The sequence below is a fragment of the Bufo bufo genome, chromosome 9 (genome assembly GCF_905171765.1).
Source record: "Bufo bufo chromosome 9, aBufBuf1.1, whole genome shotgun sequence".
In the NCBI taxonomy this organism is placed as follows: Eukaryota; Metazoa; Chordata; class Amphibia; order Anura; family Bufonidae; genus Bufo; species Bufo bufo.
Window position 1 is genome coordinate 216,436,313 of NC_053397.1, and position 13,487 is coordinate 216,449,799.

The 13,487-nt window shown below is 46.2% G+C and overlaps 1 protein-coding gene across 1 annotated transcript; it reads left to right on the top strand.

The window, feature by feature from the left end:
- Positions 1-185: 185 nt before the first annotated feature.
- LOC120979866 lies at positions 186-11,074 on the top strand. The gene is made up of 9 exons (XM_040408825.1): positions 186-236; positions 837-915; positions 3,147-3,277; positions 3,921-4,015; positions 6,069-6,139; positions 6,237-6,360; positions 7,546-7,639; positions 8,482-8,593; positions 10,028-11,074. Exons 2-9 carry the CDS (start codon positions 841-843, stop codon positions 11,072-11,074), a joined length of 1,749 nt encoding a protein of 582 aa, XP_040264759.1. The 5' UTR covers positions 186-236; positions 837-840.
- Positions 11,075-13,487: the final 2,413 nt, after the last annotated feature.

Sequence of the window (13,487 nt, forward strand, 5' to 3'; positions counted from 1 at the left end):
AGATAAACTGCAAAATTGGAACATTCAGCAAATCAGTTCCATTCAGTTATTAATTGGTAAAGAGCAGATCAGTAAGCGGAGCTCCCTCTGGTGGACACTAAGAGGAAGTGCGGCTGGTGTCCATAGGAACCAGAAAGACGCGCACAGATCGTGATACTTTGTTGCAAAGCTCAAGAGCTGGAGACAAGAGCTGCACCCGGGCATCAATGCCAAGCAGAGGACTCCGGGCACACGGGGTAATGATGGCAGGAGGGAGCATCTCAGTGGTGTAATGTGTGCAGAGGTCAGCTTAGAAAACTTTCAGGTTGTGAAAAGCCACCTGTAGCACTCCAGCTTTTGCAGAACTATATCCCAAGGCATGCTGGGAGTTGTAGTTCTACAACAGCTGGAGATCCACAGGTTGCAAATCCATAGCAGGAATTGATGTATTTCTGGTATTGATCCCAGTGCAGTTTTTTTTGTAGCAAGAAACAGCTTGTTGTCATGGCAACCATTGTCTACAGTAAACCTTTTATGGGACCTGATACATTGACTGCTGTCTGGTGCCCAGTGATCGGACGCCCTGTAGCAGTGCACGCTGGGAAATTTCTCTGAATTATCAGAGTCCTCTAAAAAATTCTATTCACCTTTTTTATTTTGTGTCTGACAACCAATATGGCGGCCAGTAGGGCGGCTCGTCACCCAGCTTTCCTAGAGCACCGAGTGACAATTCTGCCCAGTTATTACGTCGTACACTCTTATCTTGTCTTCACTCAGAATAATGGCGTCAAGGAGGAAAATACGTGTGCGGTGAGAAATCTTTTTGAGGCGTTTCACCAGATTTTTATGCTCTGTAGGTTAATGGCTCAGAGGATTCTGCTCGGATTTGATGCTCTGGATAAATATTCACAGGATATTCTGGCCAAACATGCAAAGGTGAGTCTTCAACAAATTGCGTCTCTCGGGGGCGGACCGGGAACTCAAAGTGGCCCTGGACAAAAATAAAAAGTGGCCCCATGTTGTAGGCGAGTCCAAACTGACAGAGGGTAAGACAACACAAGCAGGTGAGGCCAGGAATACAATATACTGCCCTAGCAAAACCAGATACCAAAAGGCATCACAAAATAATGCCCCAGTAGTACCAAATACCCCCCTAGAAGCTGCCCCTCTGTGGTGGACAATGCCCGCTGTTACATTCTGTCCTCCTATTTCAGTGGGAGGAGAGCTCAGGTGGCCCCCTGGGCATCGGCCCAGCGGGAAGTCTCCCCGTAGGGTCTATGGCCAGTCCGTCCCTGGCGACATAAAGACCTTTCTGTCATTTACAGAAGGAACTTTTCCAGCACTCTGCTCTACTAGCTCTTCTCTGGGATAGGACCAGACGGGCTAGCCTTTACCCCACACATCAGCCTTGTGGTTGCCAGTTGACCAGTTGTCCCTTCTTGGACCACTTTTGGTAGGTACTAACCTCTACATACCAGGAGCACTCCACAAGAGTCCGACCGTTTTGTAGACGATATGACCCAGTTGTCACGCAGATCCTTACACTTCCCCATTTTTCCTGCTTCCACCCCTTCTTCAACAACTGGCTTTTCACTTACTGCCGAATATCCCCCCCGACAGACATAAATGTCACAACATAACCCATTCACGTCTCCTGTCATTCTTCATTACGATCAGGATCTGACCCCAGTTACTGATAATAATGCCCGCGCGGTTTGACTATTTCTTTCCTGCAAGAGTCGTCATAGAAATGTAGGGCACATTCTGCAGAAATTGGGCGGGTTGGTGACCCCTTTTCTGTGTGCAGAGCTGTTAACCACAAGTCACATTCGCAGACACAATGACTGATTTGTGAACCTGACTCTGTGTTTTTATGATGTTGTAGGACTATATTACACAATGTGGGGGGGCATGCTGTAAATATATAGGACATCACAGTGTATAAGATGGCCAGGGGTGCACCACCAATGAGGCGAGTTGAGGTGATTGCCTGAGGCAGCACCAGGTATGGGCAAGATGGGGGCAGCGGAAGGGGGATATTCTATTTCTGCAGTATAGTATTGGGAAGCACAGTGGGCACAGTATGTGGCGCTGTATTACCCTGTATATTTTGTAGCTCTGTATGTAATGTTTTCCAAGTATGTCTTTAACAGTAGGGCTGGAGGGAAGGGGTTAGGCTAAGAAATTTCAGTTTTCGCCTCAGGCAGCAGAAGGGCTAGGTGCACCCCTGGAGATTGCCCCATGTCAGGGTGAGTTGAGGGTATATTTAAATGTTGCAGTCGTACAGCGTATTACGAAGCAAAATCACAGCAAAATTCTCCAAAAAGCAGGATGTGAACATAGCCTTAAACAGCCTGTACTGGACAGCCCACTTCAGGGTACATTTTAATAAGCCGGGCCCCTTTGAAGCTTGTTTAGGGGGATAATTCTATTTAACAAGGTAAAAATAAACTGTGTGAGTTAGGGTGGTCTCCAAACTGTGGCCCTCCAAGACTACAACTCCCAGTATGTCCTGTCAGCCTACTAATTTAAAGGGATTGTATGAGACTAAAGAGACTTGGCTGCTGTCTTCTGAAATAGCGCCACTCTTGTCCAGGGGCTGTGTCTGGTATTGCAGCTCAGACACAATAATGCGGTGTGGGGATTCGCTCAGGTAGGCAGGTTAGCGGACGCAGTATAGAGGCAAAGGACCAGGTTGTAAATCACTCTTCAGTGTTTATTCACACACATAACATAACACAACAGTCACTTTTCAGGCTTGGTGCTTGTTCACACACAGAAAAACAAACTAAAGTTCACCTGGTATCCTGGGTGTCAGTTCACACCCGGCTGAATGCTCAGCCTCAGAAAGTCCACTTGCAGGCTTTAAGGCGGCCTGCTTGCCTGACACACGGCCTTCAGACCTCAGCACAGAGATCTCTTTATTATAAGCCTGCCAAGACCTGGCCTGGAACATGGGGAGTGGTCACCCACCCAGCACTTTGACTACTCCCAGTAAGAGCCGCCCCGAATCAGCTATACAGCTATATTAAATAGCTAGGTGTCAAACAGCAACTGCTACTGACACATGAAAACTGGCTCTTACTCCGACGGACCGTTGCGATAATATTTTATGGGGAATCGTCCTTTACGCCGCTGTAGATCATATTTTGCTTTTTTTCGCCTAGAGGCGCAGCCTGAGCTACCTTCAGAGGATACCGTCTCTGAGAATCTCCCTGCCGTTGGATTTCGAGACAGAGATTGTGGAAAATGATGAGAGAACCAACAGCGAGACGCCACCATCACCGAGGTCTTCAAGGTGGGACATCAGCCGCCATTAGCCATCAATATCAAAGACTCAGACAACCCCTTAGCCTGTGTCTACTACTAGTAATGGACTCTGTTAGGCTGGGTTCATACACCTGGCTGCAGCCACAAATTTGTCGGTAAAACTGGACCTATCATCATTGTTTCCTGTGTGTTGAGCCTGAGTCATGAAATGAAGACCAGTGGCGGCTCGGTACAGGAGTGGCGGTGGATTGGGGAAAGTATTTTTTTCCTATTCTGAGCACTTTACTAAAAATGTTAACCTGCTAGTCAACCTCTCCAGCCTCCACTAGAGGGTGCTGTCTGCATATACATACATCTGTGTGTAAAGGGGCTCCCCCTAGTGGCAGCAGCATGCAAAAATTAGTTTAGCATTTAAAGGGGGTTGTCTGAATGATACAAAAAATCCCCTAAATGTGATAAAATAGTAAAAGAACATATATTGACCATTTACTGCGCTGCCATTTCCAGCGTTGCAGCTTCAGGGGTAGTTATAAGTTGGACAATGCCTATCTCTAAGCGTGCCCCTGCCCTCCAATACCACAGGATGATTGATTCCGCCATAGTATAAGGAGGCACTCAGAGAACTTTTGTATGTTATTCTTCTGTGTCTTGAGCCATGTATTTTTCTCCAGATATCCAAACAACACTGAGTTGGGAAAGACAGTACGTCTGCTGCGACCCTTCACTGCGCCTGGACACGGCATTTATCAAGATGACGAGAGGGAAGGTGCGTTCTTCATGCTGCGCTCTGCAGAGTATCACTGTGCACTGAGGAATAATAGAGGGATTGCTTACTTTCCATAGAGGATAAGACACAGGACCCCACCACAATCAGCTTTCCCCCACGAACCTGGTAGCTGAACAAGGGTTGGTCAAATGGAGCCATCCCTTTAAATAGTAACTACAACACTTTGCGCTAGTTCGTTTCTTATCATCTCTTTTGCGATCAGAACTTTGTTTTTCAGATACAGAGCTCCAAATCTCGTCCATGCCCAAATTATCTCAATATCAACCTAACAAACAACAAAAGAATGCCCTATGTATTCAAAAAATATATTTTATTTAATTATAATAAACATATCATGATTTATAAAATATTCAAGATAGCAAGAAAAAGGTATGAAGAGTCAGCAGGAAACCGGATGCCACAATCCACTGGCCGGTGCCGCTGCTACCCGCCAGAAGATGGAAAACATGTCAAGTAGGCCAGTAATATGCACCGGGGTGATTTACAGCATAATAGCCCATATAATAGGACTATTCTGAATGGTAATTCATATGATCATCACCCTGGTGCATAGCCTTAGGCTGATGCCAGCACAGGGAAAGAACACTATACCGGCACTGCGCATGCGCGAGCTCGAGATTACGGCAATCTATAGTTGATGAAAGGAGGAGATTCGGAGGACATAGGCGGTGCTGGGCTCCTTCACAGGCGGGCACGGCTGGGCACCAGGAAGGTTAGTGCAGCCCCTTGGACACATACAAGACTCATTTACATATCTATAAAATCCTTTTTTAAAGAAATTAAAAGCACACAGCCCTATAGGACAGATATATTGCGGACATGCTAGCGCCGATCTAGCCGTGCATGTCCGCAGCTCTATAGCCCAAAACTTGGTGACAGACTCCCTTTAAATCCCCCTGCTTCCTTCAATATTGTTCCATGGAGCTGCCACTAGGGAGCGCTCACTGCAAATGGATTTATACAGCATCCACTGACCCTTCAGTTCCCCCTGGTGGCAGTTGCTGGTATTTACAACTGTATTTTGACCATGTAAAGAGGTAACAGTTTATAGCCGGGCCCCCTCTCCCCAGGGGCCCCATAACAGTGATGTGGTCTGCTTCTATGGTAGGTATTCTGAAACCCACCAGCTATAAGCTCCAATGCCCCCAAACAGGATAAAGGCTCCTCCGATGCTGGCAGAATCTGCGGACATCGTAATGTCTATGGCCAGCGTTAGATATATAATGCCCCTCATGTTGGGGGTAGACTTGGATCAGACATGCTGGATTTTCCCTCCCAAATCTTATTGTTTTGCTTAAAGGGTTTGTCCCATGAAAAATATTCTAGTTTTCAAACCAGAACCTGGATCTGAATACGTTTGTAATTGCATGTAATTAAAAATTTAGCATAGCCACTGAGTTATTCAATAAAATGCACCTTTATAGCGCCACCTACTGTTTTTTTTTTTTCTTATTTCTTTGTCCGGCCCACTGAGATGGCCGCACATGCTCAGTTTCATCCTTCAACTGCCCCCTGAGCTGTGATAGGGAGAGCTGAGACACGCCCCCTGAGCTGTGATGGGGAGAGCTGAGACACGCCTCCTGAGCTGTGATAGGGAGAGCTGAGACACGCCCCCTGAGCTGCAGCAGACAAGACACGCCCTCTGAGCTGGCAGCTTGATATAAATCTAGCAGAGCAATGAATGAGGAGATCTCTGGATCCATGTGAGGTACAGGGCTGGTTCTAAGTTTCTTAGAAAGAGATTGTCGTGGACTATAGGATGAATGATTTTCATTTTTTACATTAGTCATGGGAGAACCCCTTTAAGATAAGCGGTGCCACAGATACTTGGCAGCTGCTGTATTCAAGGAAGTCTCAGAAGATGATGTTTAGTCACTGTATGTCTATAGACAGCTTTAGCCCTGCGATATTGCAGATTATCTGGACTATCGCCGGACTATCAGAATTTCTGGACTAATGGATTGTGTAGATAATGATGGAAAATCCCTGTAATTATGCACCAGTAATACGATGTGCTGTTTCCCAATCATAGGGAGAGAAGTGAAGAAAGGTGCAAGGCCGAGATGCGTCTCCGCAGACCGCAGGAGATCTTGGAGAAGCGAGGTCCGTCACCTATAATCACCGATTCTTCATCATCAATATTGTCTGTTACTTTTTGATCGGTTTGTTGCCGATATTTATAATGTGGTTTCCCCATTAGGTGGAATCTATCATGGACCTGGGCACTCTCTGTCACATGGAGCGTACCGGTCCTGTCCTGTCCAGCTTAGGGGCGCCATTAGTGGGATCTCCTAGGGAAGAAATGCAAGATTCCGGGACCACAGGTTGGTTATTATCACGGCAGGAATACAGAATAAGCCGGCACTATCGAAACGTATGCTGGTAAGGACTAATGCATGTTCATAGGTATAGCGGAGAAAAGGGGCGATTACCCTGCGGCCTCCACCATATGGTCGCTACGGCTTTATCCTCACGTCAAGCAACCTTCTCTAAGCTTTCTCCCTGATAGATGAAGTCATATTTATATGACGGTAATGGCTGTCGTGTTACTAGGGGTATTACTATGTAGACATTATATGGCTCTTTTATGTGGCACTGAGTGGTAGCATTATATGGGTACTGTATAGCACTATTAAGGTGGGCACTGAATGGAAGTATTGTATTACATGGACCCTGTATAGCACTAGTATGTGGGCACTGAATTGTGGTATAGTATTACATGGGCCCTGTATAGCACTAATATGAGGGCACTGAATGGAGGCTTTGTATTACATGGGCACTGTATAGCACTAGTATGTGGGCACTGAATGGCGGTATGGTATTACATGGGCACTGTATAGCACTAATATGAGGGCACTGAATGGAGGTATGGTATTACATGGGCACTGTATAGCACTAGTATGTGGGCACTGAATAACAGTATTATATGGGCACTGTATAACCATTATTTGAGCACTGAATGGAGGTATGGTATTACATGGGCACTGTATAGCACTATTATCTGAGCACTGAATGGAGGTATGGTATTACATGGGCACTGTATAGCACTATTATCTGAGCACTGAATGAAGGTATGGTATTACATGGGCACTGTATAGCACTATTATCTGGGCACTGAATGGAGGTATGGTATTACATGGGCACTGTATAGCACTATTATCTGAGCACTGAATGGAGGTATGGTATTACATGGGCACTATTATTCATTTTTTAACAGCGCATAACATTATCTTTTGCGGACCGCAGATCGCCCTGTATACAAACAATGAATCTATATGATCATAGCAGAGATTGTTCATCCCTATACTGAGGGGATGATTGCTACTTGTAAATGCAGCTTTAATAAGCAAGCAATGATATTGCCACGAGTATTGGGCCATGTAAATGAGCCCTAACCCAGGGGCTTTCACCAACTTGGATCTGACCCGGCTTATCCATTGATATCAACATTTTAAATATTAAGTATGGAACATTCTTCATATCTCAACCATGAATTTTTTGCATTGTAGGGGAAAAATCAGGGCCGGAAAGGACGTCATTGTCACCAGATATAATTGGATGCAGCAGAGCAGAAAACTTCACAGACCACAGTCATCCCTCCAGGTAAAAACTGCAATTGTGTTAATTATTATTATTCATATTAATATTGGTTAAACGTTTAGAATATCCCAAAAATAGCATAACACATTCCAGGAACCACCAGAAGGGGGCAGACTGCTCACTAAGAAAATGTAAAAAAAATTCCACATGGTCCTATCCTTTCCCATTTTACTTCACAATCACATTTTGGTTAGAAAACATCTTGCTGTCAGTAAATAGGAACATTCTTATTTACATCCCGATCATGTCCAGGTTTGTTACAGTGTATCAGAGCTCCTTCTCTTGTGATAAATTCACCTGTGCATGTAAGACAAGGTCAGGACCGGTCTTCAGCTTTTGGATGTCAAGAATGCTCCCATTCACTGACAGCAAGCAGAGATCTTGAAAATGGCGAGGTGTTGATATACAAAATATTCATTATCCTATGGTTACGTTCTATATATTTTACCGTGAAACCAGAAAACTCTTTTAGGGTGTATCCAGACAGGACGTAAAGTGAACGTCAGAAACCGTAATGAAATCCATGGTGAAACGCCGCACTATAAATGGTCAGAAAATCTGCAGCGTATCTGCCCCATGTGAACATACCCTTAAAGGGGATGTCCAGCCGGAGTTAGTCCCGGAAACTGTGGGGAAAAAACATTAACTTTTTCAAGCTTTTTTATGGCTCTATTCTGGTGTCTAGACTCCCATCCCGGCAGATTGTAAGTGATGATGTCCCGGCTGTGGTCACATGGACCTCTGCAGCCATTCACCGGCCTCAGTGCTGACATGCCCCTGAGCTGCAGGTGACCGATGACCCTCTTCTCTGCTACACTTTTATACATTTTTTTCTCTGCAAACAGGGAAAATACCCAGAAAGCAGCTGCAGTCTCCTTGTGCATAGAGGATGAAATGAAGAAATCTGACATTAAAATTATAACTGTGAGACAGAAGACAATTAGTGGACACGTTCAGGTAAGACTGTCACATCTCTTACCAATACCGACTCCTCGTCTGTAACCTGGGGCTCTCCTGAACTACAACTCTCACCATTCCCTGACAGCCTACAGAATCTGGAGGTATTATGTGGCTCTGTCAGGTCTCTTATGTAATGGCAGCATAGTATAGCGGGGGAGAGGCTGAGCCCGGGAATATATTGTTTTCTATGGTTAATAGTGCAAATGGTGCCAGGACTCTTAGAGAAATCTTGTGAGTCCTGCTACCCTCATCCACAGACAAAGACTGACTGCTCTCCCTGTATATTCCCTGTATATTATACACATATAAGATAAGCTGTCAGTCACAGACTCACAGGCTTTATCTATGAATAGACAGGGGAAGGAGGACTCACAGGCTTTCTCTAAGTGGACAGGGGACACAGGACTCACAGGCTTTTTCTACGAGTAGATGAGGAAAGCAAGAGTCACAGTCCTTTTTTGACTGGGCATGAGAAGCAGGACTCACAGGCTTCATCTATGACTGGACAGGGGATGCAGGACTTACATAATTTCTCTATTAGTGGACGTGGGAAGCAGGACTCACAGGCTTCATCTATGACTGGACAGGGGAAGCAGGACTCACAGGCTTCATCTATTACTGGACAGGGGAAGCAGGACTTACATAATTTCTCTATTAGTGGACGGGGGAAGCAGGACTCACAGGCTTCATCTATGACTGGACAGGGGAAGCAGGACTCACAGGCTTCATCTATGACTGGACGGGGAAGCAGGACTCACAGGCTTCATCTATGACTGGACAGGGGATGCAGGACTCACAGGCTTTCTCTATAAGTGGATGGGGAAGCAGGACTCACAGGCTTCATCCATGACTGGACAGGGGAAGCAGGACTCACAGGCTTCATCTATGACTGGACGAGGAAGCAGGACTCACAGGCTTCATCTATGACTGGACGGGGAAGCAGGAGTCAGGCTTCATCTATGACTGGACAGGGGAAGCAGGACTCACAGGCTTCATCTATGACTGGACAGGGGAAGCAGGACTCACAGGCGTCATCCATGAGTGGACGGGGAAGCAGATCTCACAGGCTTCATCTATGACTGGACGGGGGAAGCAGGACTCACAGGCTTCATCTATGACTGGACGGGGGAAGCAGGACTCACATAATTTCTCTATGAGTGGATGGGGAAGCAGGACTCACAGGCTTCATCTATGACTGGACAGGGGAAGCAGGACTCACAGTGGACGGGGAAGCAGATCTCACAGGCTTCATCTATAAATCCTGGCAGCAACTTTACCTGAAACTTTGGAATCAATCCTATAAAATTATACATATCCCAGAGCTCAGCCTCCCCCTTGTATCTATGCTGCCCTCATATAGGAGAGTGACAAATCCACATTCATATGTGACTAAAAACGGCATAATATTAAAATGAGTGTTCTTCTTTGCAGACTGTAAGTGAAACTCACCCAATCTTTTACAACACTCCCATTAACAACTTGTCCGACTTCCAGAGGAACCTGATGACAAGGCCCTGCTATTTCTCAAGTTCCCAAAGACCAATGAGCCAACGCTTCTCTCCAATGGGTCGTCTCCTGCAAAACAAAATGGATTATGTCACAGACTGTGGACAACTTGGGTTGCAAAATGGCATACTACAGAAGAGCAAAGCCAACAAACCGCCATCATCTGATAACATCAAGGTCATACTACATTACCTATCAACTGACGGAACAAAGCAAAGGGTGGAAATGGGCAAGGATGGGGATACTGCCAAAAATAAACAGGTTAATAGTCCTGGAAATAGAAAGAATTTCATACAGGAGGCTAAATCAATACATGTACCTCCTACTAATGAGGAACGTGGTGTTGGACCAATCATAAATGGAATGAACCCTGTGATTGCAGTGGAGCATGGTCCATCTCTCCATGGAAGGTCACGCCATGTGTCAAGGTCATTTTGTCCAAGCAGTGCAAGAACCTCCAGTTCATCGGTTCCAAGATCCGACAGCGTAAGGGAAATGCAGAACTGGAGCTACATTTCCATTTCAAAACCATTATCACCCCCCGAGGGTGCACCAGAGCTTCTACAGAAGACGACATTAAGTACTACAGCCTCTCCTGACCTAGTGAAGGACTTGTCGATGGCTACATTCCGGGTGAAGCCGGTGATGTTTACCGCAAAGTCCGTGGTATTAGAGAGTAGAAAGCGGAGACCTGTATCTTCTCCAGTTGGAGTCAATCCTATAGAAGCGCGTTTGGGAGGTGAATTGTCCATAGAAGGTTCTCATGAAGTAAGCAAAATGGACAGTGGTGGGACTGTAGAGTCATCTAGTGAAATCGGTCAGAATCCTCCAGTAACTGAGCCGGTGGGAGTGAGCAGTTGCAAGAATGAATCCAATGAGGAGCAAGTCCAGAAATCCTTATCCATCTCAGTACATCTCAGTGCAAGCCCAGTTATCAGTATCCCGACAGGAACTATAGAAAGTGCAGAATAAATCACATTGTATCATGGAGGAGAGGAAACTGTATCACACCCAATCAGATTACAGCGGAGTTCGCACCCCTGACCTTCCGATATCTATTCATTGAGATGTGCATAGTTGAACCTGCTCATTGGTTCATGCTTGTAAAATTCCTTTAGTCCGGCTTTGATCTAATAGGTGCTGGATTATCAGAAAAACATACCCCTACCCCAATGTCATCCTCTGTAGCCTATATGCTAATAATATAGGACCAATTTAATCAGAAAAAAATCTCATTCTATTCCAACAGACCATCTGATTCTTGACAAGTGACTGCATTAGGCTGAAATATCTGGTCTTGCATGGTCTCCCAAGGAGCTTAAAGGGACACTGTCACCTGGATTTTACTCACCACGATTTACATTAAAATATACTGGTATTACTGCCCTGTGTCTTTTATTTTGGCTATAAAAATTGGTTTTATTAAAGTACCTCAATAAGGAGCCCAAGGGGACGTCCCTCCGGCAGTTGGAGCCCAGCCGCGCCCATTACTTCGGAGCCCAGCACTGCCCCACTGCTAATTTATTCACTCCTTTTGGCTGACGTAATGTTTGTGCAGCGCCCGTAATCCTGCGCATGCGCCCGCGTGGTGTCCTGGCATCGGCCTCACAGAAGTCATTGCGCATGCGCCAGCTTCGTCGCTCCTGCTCCTCCGGCAAGTCGAGCCGTTCCGCTCTTCCTTTTCCGGGTCGAGCAAAGCTGGCGCAGGCGCAATGACTTCTGTGAGGCCAATGCCAGGACGCCGCGCGGGCGCTGACACGCGTATCCAGGGCGCATGCGCGGGATTACGGGCGCTGCGCAAACATTACGTCGGCGAAGAGGAGTGAATAAATTAGCAGTGGGGCGGTGCTGGTCTCCGAAGTAATGGGCGCGGCTGGGCTCCAACTGCCGGAGGCACGTCCCCTTGGGCTCCTTATTGAGGTACTTTGTATATTAATAGAACCGATTTTATAGACAAAATAAAAGACACAGGGCAGTAATACTAGTATATTTTATGTAAATCCTGGAGACTGATGTGGTGATGTTATTAGCTCAGTAAGTATAATCCAGGTGACAGTGTCCCTTTAATGTCTGGTACCTTTCTACAAAATTGTGTTGGCAGCCTCCACTAGGGGGCCCTTAGTGTATATGTATTGATATTGACTATTGACTTCAATCTGTGGCATTAGCTCCCTCTAGTGGTGGCTCCAGGCAGCCAGAATTTTCTACTCTAATTGTATGACTGTTTGAAGTAAAGCACTTTACTGGCTCTGTTTACAGAGGGCACCCCGCTCTTATTGTGCCCCCCAAAATGCCCCTCATACTGGTTATACTTACTCCGCTCCCCAGCACCCGTTGTCGCTTCTGATGCCCGCACAGTTGCCTCTGCGTCACCCGCGATGCTAGGGAGGCTCGTTCTCATGGCGGCCTGCTATTGGCTGAAACAACCCCCACCCCCGTTGCCAGATGTTTTGATCCAGGCGACAAGGAGATGCAGCGCCGTCCGTGCGGGCTTCAGAAGTGATGCGGGTGCCGGGGAGCGGGGTATGTATAACCAGTACGAGGGGCCTGGGGATTTTTGGGCGCTTTAATGGAGTCATTGTGATGGAGCATATAAAGGGGTTATGCCAAGTTTTTAAGTTATCCCTTTTACACAGGATAGGGAATAACTAGCTGATTGCTGGGGGTCCAACCACTGGGACCCCCATGAGAACGGGTGTCCTGTTCCCCTGTTTTGATGGAGCGGCAGGTCATGCATGCACACTGCAGCTCCATTCATTCTCTATGGGAACGCCAGTGATAGCCAAGTACAAATAGGCCATCAATAGCTGATCATCGGAGGTCTGACACCCCGCACCCGCACTAATCAGCTGCTCTGCGGTATCTCCAGCACCAGAATTACACAGCTCTGTCCATTGTGTAGTTTTGGTGCCAACTTCCAGAACTTGGGCTGCCCAAAAACAGCTGACCAGAAGGGGTGTAGGGTGTCAAACCCCCAACGAAAAGAATAAGCCATCAATAGTAAAATTCTGTACAGCCCCTTTAAGGCACTTTGGCTGCCATCACAGGAGTGTAGTATGAACTTGTAGGTGTATTATGTGGATAGTTATAGCGATTGCTGTCATGTTTTATTACTATGATTGCTGTGCACTTCCTTATTTTTCACATTTATTGCAGTGCAACGACGTTCATATAATGAGCCTAGTTTTTTACCTATCTGTACAGTCATAAATTACAGGATGTTTGCTGACCCATTCATTTCAATGGGTCTGTGTACATGAGCGTATTTTTTTCACGCATCAGTTCTGCGTTGCGTGAAAAACGCAGCCTTTAATATAATCTGCGTTTTTCACGCAGCCCTGGCCCCAAAGAAGTGAATGGGGCTTCAGTGAAAAACGCATCGCAT

What these genes read in the sequence shown, in the direction of transcription:
- LOC120979866 (XM_040408825.1), top strand. Translation starts at nt 841, where the DNA reads ATGGCTCAGAGGATTCTGCTCGGATTTGATGCTCTGGATAAATATTCA. An exon ending in GGAGATCTTGGAGAAGCGAG is followed by an intron (nt 6,140 to 6,236) that starts GTCCGTCACCTA and finishes TTTCCCCATTAG; the next exon opens with GTGGAATCTATCATGGACCT. An exon ending in CAATTAGTGGACACGTTCAG is followed by an intron (nt 8,594 to 10,027) that starts GTAAGACTGTCA and finishes TCTTCTTTGCAG; the next exon opens with ACTGTAAGTGAAACTCACCC.